At 38.7% G+C, this 9,951-nt stretch overlaps 1 protein-coding gene across 2 annotated transcripts in view; it reads right to left on the bottom strand.

Moving 5' to 3' along the window:
• SEC24D (SEC24 homolog D, COPII coat complex component) overlaps positions 1 to 9,951 on the bottom strand; it is a 91,186-nt gene that overhangs the window by 23,317 nt on the left and 57,918 nt on the right. For both annotated transcript variants that reach the window (XM_019534047.1, XM_019534048.1), the window contains one exon: positions 7,195 to 7,319. In XM_019534047.1, the coding sequence (XP_019389592.1) occupies positions 7,195 to 7,319 (125 nt within the window). The remainder of the gene's footprint in view (positions 1 to 7,194; positions 7,320 to 9,951) is intronic.

The following is a 9,951-nucleotide window of genomic DNA, read 5'->3' as shown; positions in this document are numbered from 1 at the left end:
TGGACACAAGTTATTAGAGAGTAGATTGAGATTAGACATCTGCAAGAACTACTTCACAGTTAGGGCAGCTAGGAGCTGGAACCAGCTTCCTAGGAAAGTGGTGCTGGCTCCTACCCTGGGGATCTTTAAGAAGAGGTCTGATGACTACCTGGCTGGACTCATTTGAGTCCAGTCTTTTCTCCCACCCAGGCAGGGGGTTGGACTTGAAGATCTATAAGGTCCCTTCCGACCCTACGTCTATAATTCTATGATAATCTCTGGATTCTTCATGGAAGTTCATCATGAGGTTTGTCTCCTAACAGAGATGCAAGTGGCTTGTGATCAGTTTGTAAAGCAAAAGTCAGGCCCACGAGGAGAGTTCTGAATCACTCACATGTCCATATAACTGCTGGTGCTTCTTTTTCTATTTGTAATATATTTAAATATATTATTAATAGTAATTAATTAATAGTCATTCATTAGTAATATATTATTTCTATTTGTAATATATTCTGGGGTGGAGCACGTGCTATTGACACAAAAGCAATAGGGGTCCAACAGTCTGCACTCTGACATTCTTGTAACACTCCTCCAAGCCCATAAGATGAAGTGTCTGCTGTAATACAGGTTTCTCATGTTGAATCATATTGAGCCAGTATCAGGGAGGAACTGAGTATAGATTTGATCTCGTTGAAGGCTGACTGCTGTAGTGGTCCCCAGAGCCATATGTTCTTGTCACTTAAGAGGTCTCCCAAAAGGCTTTGTTATTGTTGCCAAGTTTGGCACAAAATGGCCCAAGTATGTGGCCAGCCCTAAAAATCTGCATAATTCAGCGACATCTTTGTGTCCGACTTTTGATGAACCTACTGGATTCTGTGTGGTATAATCCAATGTCCCACAAACATGAACTGTGAAGTAGCAAAGGTGCACTTTTCATTAGTTGCAACTCCAAGGTTCTTGGAGTTTTCTGAGTATTGCATTCACTCTTACATCATCACGCTGTGCCTTGATGGTCCCAAAAAAATCAAAATACCATCAGTGTGGCAAAGATCACCTTTTAGGCCATCCAATGTCTCTAACTTCTGAACCTGAAAGAATTCTGGAGCTGATGAGATTCCAAAAGGTAGCCATTTAAACTGGTAGTATCCAAATAGAGTAATAAAAATTGTTAGTTTGGATGATTCAATGGCTAAAGGAATCTGCCAGAACCCCGCCCAAGCATCCAATTTCGTGAAAATTTTGGCTCTGTACACATACTCGTTCAGCTGTGTAGGGTCAACACATCTCCTAATCTTACCGTTGGGTTTTGGCCCAACCACCATCCCAGAACACCAAGGAGTAATTCTTCAATCCTTGTAAATACTCCCATTTTCTCCATGTATGTAAACTCTTCTTTAACTTTGTCCATTCATGGCAAAGATACCCACCTTGAAGTAGTTAATGTATATGGAATGGCATCAGCTTTCAGGCGTATCTGATATTCCCTGGACATTTTTCCCAGACCGGAAAAAGAACAATGGGTATTTGGAGTACTGCTCCAAGGACTTCTTGTCTACTATTTCATCTACTCAATGGACAAGTTGCAGTGCCTGTATAGCCAGTAAACCAAGTAAAGGCACAGCAAGATTACCAATCACACAGACTTCCTGGTCTACACATTTCTGCTTCAGTGTCATCTTTGCATTAAAGGATCCCAGTACTTTGAGGGTAGTGTCACCTGGTCCCTGTAGCTATTTAGTAGGGGTAAGGAGAATCCCATCTGTACATAGGCAGTAGTAAGAATTGGGGATAGCTGAGACTGCTGTTCCTATATCTAATTTTAAATGGCATTGGCTGTCCATTGAGCTCAATTTCTGTCATCCAGACTCCTGGATCTGATGAAGTCTCTGTAACTTCATCTAAAAGTATTGTGCAATCCTCTGCATCCTGTTCTGTGACTTCACAGACTCTGGTGGTGAAGTGATAAACTGAAGCATAGTGACCTTTCTTTTTACGTGGCCAACTCATCTTTTATGTAGCAGGACACTGAGCATGACTATGTCCTAGAGTCTGTCCACACTTGTGGCACTGGCCTCCTTTTCCACTTGTGTGCTGCTGTGGATGTTGGTGGGACCACTCCCTGTATGTGTTGTGCCTGTCAATTCTATTTGTATTTAGTTGTAGTTTCTTTACAATGTTCATTGCATCCATATTAATTAATGCCTGACAGAACTGAGAATCGCTCCCGATTTCTCTTCATTGCTGTTTAACTAGCTCTGACTGGTGAGCCTGTCTGATAGCCTTCTGGAGCATTAAATCAGGGTCCAACTGTAATTTTTGGAGAGCTCTGTATCATGAAGCCCCAGTGTATACAAGGATGTGATGAATCTGTCCACAGATTCTGAAGGCTCCTGTTTACAGAGATTGAATCTAGCTTGTTCATAAATCACATTTCTTTTGCCCAGAAAAATGATTAGTTAATGCTTCTATCACTACAGCATATTGCTTTTTCTCTGCATTTGTAAGAGGCAGTGTTCTCATTAAGCCTTTATTGTAACAACTAACCTCTAATGGTCAACCAACCACTTCCTGTGGATGATATTACTCTTTAGTAAAAGAGTTAACCCTTACTACTACAATTGCAACCTGACTACTCACAGTTGGAGGCTTGTGTTTTTTTTAAATTAAAAAAAAAAAAAAGGGATCTTTTAATGCAAAGATGAGACTGAAGCAGAGATGTGAAGCACTGTACTTGCAGGATTTAAAAAAAAAATATTTCTTTGATTATCATACTTTTCCAGTCTACAGTTGGGAATACAATTTTGCCCTTGGATACATATATAACCCTGGTGATGGGCACTGTAGGTTTCCTTGTATTGGTCTCAGCCACGTATATAATAATTGCTCCAAATATATCTGTAAACAGAGTGACTAGGTAAATTAAAACTATGTGGAGCAGCAATTTCTTATCTAATAGATTTTATAAAAAGGCATTTATCTTTTATCTTTTCACTGAATACTTACTAGTGTGCATTTCTAGGCTAAATTTTTTGCTGGCATAACCCAATGTGAAGGGAAGTCACTCTAGCTTGGAATATCTTTTCTTAGGATGATCCACACTTTTCCATTCAACCTCAAAACTCAATACAAGAAGGTGAAATGGTATGAGTAAACTCACTGAACATTAAAGCATCCCTAATTTTTCAGAGGGTCAATCAACAGGGAAAAATATAACTACATTAAAGCACTCAAGAATATTTCTGATCAGATGTAGCTGTTTAAGTTATTTTAAAGATGAATTGTCACAGGCAATTCACAAGGTTCACTTAAAACTTGCAAAAAATCATTTTTCTTGTCCCCAATCAGTAATTAGCATGTCACTCTAGAATGCTCATCTGTCATTCCTGTTTCATGGGAACACAGCTGGATTATAAAAGAACTCCTCTGATCTAAGAGGGATTCATATTCTGTATTGTATATGCTCCATTAAGAAATATTTAGAATAACACTATTGAGTGCATCCTGATAGATAAATCAATTCTGGATTGAAGGGTCTAATCCTCCCCTGTCACTCAGACCTTACTATTGTATTGCTAATGTGACTACCAGGAAAGTTATTCTATTGTTCATTGTCTTGACAAGCCCACGGTCATAATAATATGCTGCACTTACATATTACTTTACTACTTTGAAGAGATATTCTCATATCAGCTAATTAATCACAACATCATTCAGCTGAATGTATTCTGGGACAGTTCCATCAGATGCCCCTCTTCATTGAATTTGGCCCCTTATTACTGAATTTTGCAAGACACAGTTTCCTCTATCACAATTCTAAAGATTAGCCATGGATGTAGAAGATGGCAGCCAGCATGGCTCAAATATATAGTTCTTCATGGTAGGAATTTTAACTCAAACAGATATAAATTAACTTAATGTTTTCAAATTAAGCACCTAAAATTATGTTTGGATACCTAACATAAGTACAAATTCAGGAAAGTTCAATGTTAGGAGACAATTTAAGCAACCCACAAATTTGAAAATGTTGCCCCCAAAGTTTCAAATAAGCTGAAAGCAAAAGGGCCTGATAAGGCTATACAACTTGGTATATCATTACTATAGATATTTTAACCTGCTATACAGGCTGCCTTCCTCTTGAGACTTCTTGGTAACCTACCCCTATATTAGTCTAATTCATCCCTTTTTCTGGCTACCACTGAGTCTGTCTGGTATAAGCCCTTAGCTCCAAAGGTCTTCATCTGGCTTATTACCTTATTTTCCCAAACTTCTCCCTGCATGCGAACTGGGTTGCTGGAGACCTAGATACAGAATTAATTCCATGTCTGCAGAACCAAACATGCAGCTCCTACCCCTACACTTCAGGATACCAACAAAACACTGTTCATTATTATGAAGTCTAGGAGAAAACTACTCGGTACCTCTATAAAAGCTTGTAATAATTATCATTTTAACAAGGGAAGGGCAATGTCTGCTGGCATTTAATGTCCTTTATGAGTGTCATCCATCTTTTTGCAAAAATTCCCTTCTACACCAGTGGAGTGCAAAGATACAGTGAAATATGTTCCAGAGCATCAGAATAAAATGTCCCAGCAAATTTGGAAGTTTGTCTGTTACGTACAATGAGGACACTATTTCCCTTGCAAAAATTTATTAAGGTACAAATTAAAAGGGCAGAATGGCAACTTGGAAACTAACTGGTTCAGAGAGCCATGAGCTTTTGTAGACATCCTACTTCATCAGATGCCATGACTGGCTTTGCAGAAAGAAAGGGCTTTTAGTAGAAAAGAATTTAAATACAGACGAAAGGGATAGGAGCAGGGAGCACTGCTGAGAGGCAAAAAGTGGGTTGAATAAATCTGTAAGAATAAACAAGGCAGCTAACACACTGAGAGACATAGGGGTAAGCAGCCAGAGTTAGCAGCTAGCCCTGGTAAGAGGACAAGAATTTATAGTCTCTGTTGAGACTATGCTTAACACAATCCAGTTTGTGGATGATTTCTTCTTCTGCAAGTCTGCTTTCAGGTAGGTTTTTAGAGCTTTGTTGTTTAAGAACAGCTATGCTAAGGTCAGTGATGGAGTGTCCAGGATGGTTAAAGTATTCTGTCATGGGATTTTGTGCGTTTCTGGAACTATTATCCAGTAAGTTTGTCCATTCATTCTTTTAATGTAGAGATTGCCCACTTGGCCAACGACAGATTACAGAAGAAAGTATACCTTGATTAAACTGAAGTGTTGGTGGGGTTTTGGGGTTCCACCTCCCCCATGAACTATAATCTTAGACTCTGATCCTGCACTAAGATGATCTAGCACAAGTCTTTATACTGATAAAATGCTGCTGGAGGTGGGAGTTGTGTATGTTTTCTCTGTAATGTACATGTATGTGTAGTTTGTATTATGGCTTTCATAAACAGATCATATTTTTCTTAATTCCTTTCATGCAAACTCCTAAGTTTTTTTATTACTACATTCATGCTTTCTATCATCTTCAGGTGTATTCCAACTGATACAAAACTTTTCTATTTGTAATACACTTTTAATTCCATAAAATCTTCTATCTTTTAGAAAATAATATTATTTAGAGAATTGTTTTTACAAAAGAAGTCCCCAAACCTGTACTGGAATTACCTCTGCCCTGAGCTCCAACAATGAAGTATGGATGAAAACATTCAAAATGCTTTCTGCCCCAAACTAGCTCAAGGACCCTGTCTCTCTCCACTTTGCTCCTTTCTGCTTTGCTTACTTCATAACTGTATCCTCTCCTTTGGTCTGACTTTAAAACATATCTTGGACTCTTACGTTCTCAACTTGAGTATGTAGCTATATATAATTTATTACAAAAGAAGCTATTCAAATTAATATATATTACAAAACTGAATTATAATAATCACTTCATTAGCACCCAGAAGTGACAATGAAATAAAGTACTGTTTCCTTATAAGTTTGTTCCCTGACTAACTTATTTTGTCCTCACGGCTAGTGACAGAAATTGCACATAAACCAGTATAGGTGATTGAAAACCAATTCAACACAATAGAAGTTCAGTGCACGTAAACTGCTTTCAAAGGCCACGTCCAGACAAGTGTGGATGTACTGTGTGTGGCACTGCAGACCCTTCTGCATTGCCACATACCGCACATGCAGGGATTCCCCGCATTACTACTTTGCAGTGCAGGGGTGGGGTAGGGGGAAGGGGGGCGTTGACCCCAGGAGATCCCAGGGTAAAAAAAGAAAACAAAAAACCACCATGTGGAAAAAAAGCGGGGCAGTGCATGTGGCTGCAGTGTGCACTGCCCAAAACCAGAGCCTGGCCAGCCAGAGCCATGTTCTGGCTGCCAGCCAGGCTTCCTGCCACAGCTACAGTCCTGGGAGGCTCCCAGGACCCCAAGTAAGGCTGCTGGAGCTAGCACAGTTGCTGGCCCAGGCCTCTCCTATCCCACCTGGGGTAACATGAAACGTGCCAGAATGTGTGGCACAGGTGCTCTCTGGGGATAAGTAGCAGTGGCACAAGGTGTGCTACTGCTACTTGTGCCCAGGGAAACACACGTCCATGCTTGTCTGGATGCAACCAAAGTGGCTGAAACTGGTTTAAGATAATCTGGATGAATGTAGTATCAGACTTAACTGGTTTAGGTTAAATCTTTTTATTGAACTTCTGTCCCAGATGCAGAAGTGAATAACACAGAAAATACTGAATGATAACAAGAAATTTCAGATGGTGGGTTTAAAGCATTCACTAATTAAAGAAAAGAAGCCAAACATATTTGGCACTTGGATGCCGTGTTGTAGCTTTACAAAGAGACTTGAATTTCTAGATTGTCTGCTCTGGTAAAATAAAGATTCACTGTGGAGTTTTATGAACAAAACTGTTCCAAATGATGATCGCTGTATAGGGAGTAAACATAATAAAAAGGGTTTGGCATTCAGTTGGAAATGCTATGACAGCTTAGTGTGAGAAAGGGATAAGAAAGTCTAAGAAACTCCCACACCCTTAATTAGCAAACTGCTCTTTTTTCCATCACAAATTTTAAAAAGCTGGAGGCCAGTGAGACTTTTTAGAACTTACAACAATGATAAACATATAGTTCTGTTCTGCTTGTAAGAAATTGTCCTGGTATTACAACTTAGTCAATTTCTGAAGATTTTTTGTTCCCTCTGATTAATAAGAAACTTACTGTTATGTGAAAATTTAGGCAAAGCACACTGAGGTCTCCTTACCTTGGTAGTTTATCCAGCAGAGTCTTCAGCTCATCACAGATTAGTTTCACAAGGCCACTCTTTATGTTACTGTATGATACATCAATCATGAAGATATAGGCTGGTGGATTTGGAGGTTTGTTGTTCTATGGAAAAGAATCATCATACAAATGCACAGAGGAAAATGAGATGATAACACACTAAGTTCAACAAAATCCACAGTTGGCACAATCAGGCAACTAAAGTAAAGTAATTGTTTGGTGGTTTTTACAGATGCTGCTAATACTAAATAGTAACAATTACACAGTTTGACAACTGCACTTATAATAGCTGAAAGAATGGCACTTTTACAAATAAGCTGATTTTCTACGACACCAGTAAAAAACTTCAGCTTGTAATACCTATGCATAAACAAAGATTAGGTATTCAGTAACCTGTTGGCTTGGTACTGATACCTTGGGTATAACTTATTACGTATTATTTTTTGTTCATAATGTAACAAAAAACATGTCCATACTGCATTAAGCTATGCCAAGTATCTGCATGCAACATTTACTTATGTTTTTCTTAGAAGCAAACATAATGCTTAATGAAACATGCTAGTTTAAGAGCCTAAGAAAATGAAGTCCTTTATTCACAGATCAGAGAATCAAAGAACAGTAGAAAAACAGGGCTGGAAGAGGTCTCACAAGATCACCAATCCAAACCCCAACCAAAGGCAGGATCAATCCTTGTCTAAATCCGAGTGTTCGACAACCCTGTTCTTAAAATCTTTAATGATGGAGACTCCACAATCTCTTTATCAAACGCAGCATTACCCGCAGTAACACAGTCTTCATAACATTTCACAAGTACTCCTCAGATTGGTGACAAACACTGCTAAGAGTTGCTGCTAAGGGGCAAAGGTCAGTTTCTGTGACTATTCCATCTTTAGCTCCTTGCTAAGACTTGAAATAATTATTAATGGAAGTCAAATGTGGAGGGTTTTTTCAGTGAAGTGGACACTTGCCTAATATGTTATATTCCAGAATGAATGCTCTATAGCCATTGCTTAAGAGATGCTGGGTTATATTTGAAACAACAAGCTAGAGATGATAAGACTCCACTTGCTCTTTACCAATCTTTTAAGATACCTAGCCCTCTTGCCCCAACACGTTTTACTCTAAATTTAAAACTTCTCTGTAGATTCTCCTTTCACTTATGGTATTCTCCAAGACTTAACTCCAATAGAGTCAAACCAGGTCATAGCTTCCAAAGCTATTCTGATTTCAGTATCTGGATCTTACTTACAAAAATGTGCATCAAATATTTCCCTTGTGTGAATCCCAAAACACTCATGTTTGTTTATAAAAGGACCTTGGCTAATTTCTGACATTATATATGGCAGAAATGGGAAGTTGTACTTTAGCCATATCTGCTTAGGAGAAGTAAAGTAATACAATGCAGCTGTTACTTGTTAACATTTTCTGTAGCTGTTCATCCTCATCGTTTGATAAGCTCAATGGAAATGATTTTTTAGTTTTGTTCTTATATCAGATTTAGAAAAGAATTAAACTTTACTGACTTGTATCAAGAACAAAGTATCAAATAACTTACTTAGCTTCCCAGAAATCATTAGTCTGATATTCCCCATGAGAACCTATGTTCCCAAACTGATTGATTTAAACAAATCTTGAAATAAATCCAGATTAATATTGATTCCACATTTATAACAACATTACAGTAGCATTAAGAAACCTACTTACCAGGGCTCCTAATTAAATTAAGCTTTGTGACAAAGACATAAAAATACCTGAACATGCTTGCATCACAAAGCATCATGTTACAGAAGCAACAAAATGTATTTTGAAAAAAAATTAATGGGTGCCTTCAATAGACAAATTAAGTTTACAAAGTTGATGGGCCAGTTTTTCACTTGTGATAAATCCAGTACAGCTCAAATTACTTTGATGGAGCTGCGCTGATAAACACCAGCTGAGGATCCTGCACTATATTTTTATTTAAGTCTTGATTACAGCCAAATGCATCTAAAGTAGCTTGTGCCAGACATGAAGTCCAACCTAGATTCCAGTGGAGTTAATGAAAAAGTTCTCTGATTTCAGTGGGCTTTTTATCAGGGACCTAGCTATAGGACCCTAGCATAGGATCTACTAATCAGCCTGCCAAGTTTGTTAACCTCACTAGTAGTAAGATGCAGCCTTTCTAAAATCATAGCAACCATGTTACTGATCTAGAAACAAATTCTCAGTGGACATTGAGTGCAGTCATGACCCTGCAGAATCATACTGGGGCCTTAGACACATACTACTTTTTTAGTGCTATATGAGGCCTGATAGCACTACAAAAAATGAGCTTTCATACACTCAAGCTCTTTGTAACATTACAGCCATGGCAGATCTGCTGCAACAATGGCAGTTCTTCTATAAAATAGTTACTACAAGAACTTCTTTGTAACATTATATTTTTTCCACACTACATGTAATGGGAGGATAGTTTCATGTACTGCTTTGGGGGAGAGGGGGTCTCTCAAGCATGATTAGACTCTAGAACAAAGAAGGTCATGCTCAATGGCTTAAACACTTCACACAGTGGGAAATACCAGTACCAGCACCAAGGCCCTTCACCACTCCCTTACATAAGCTAAGCTGCATCTTCCCCCTGCCCTAAGGCCAAAGGGATAATGTTCTGTATTACCTCAGCCTCTCTGCCATGGGCTCTGCTCATCAATTTTATTCCTAGGTGATGCCCTAAATCCCAGCATCCCTCAAATCAGTGTCC

This window comes from Crocodylus porosus, unplaced genomic scaffold (genome assembly GCF_001723895.1).
Source record: "Crocodylus porosus isolate Cpor-Errol unplaced genomic scaffold, CroPor_comp1, whole genome shotgun sequence".
Lineage (NCBI taxonomy): Eukaryota > Metazoa > Chordata > Crocodylia > Crocodylidae > Crocodylus > Crocodylus porosus.
This window is presented reverse-complemented; position numbering and strand designations above follow the sequence as displayed.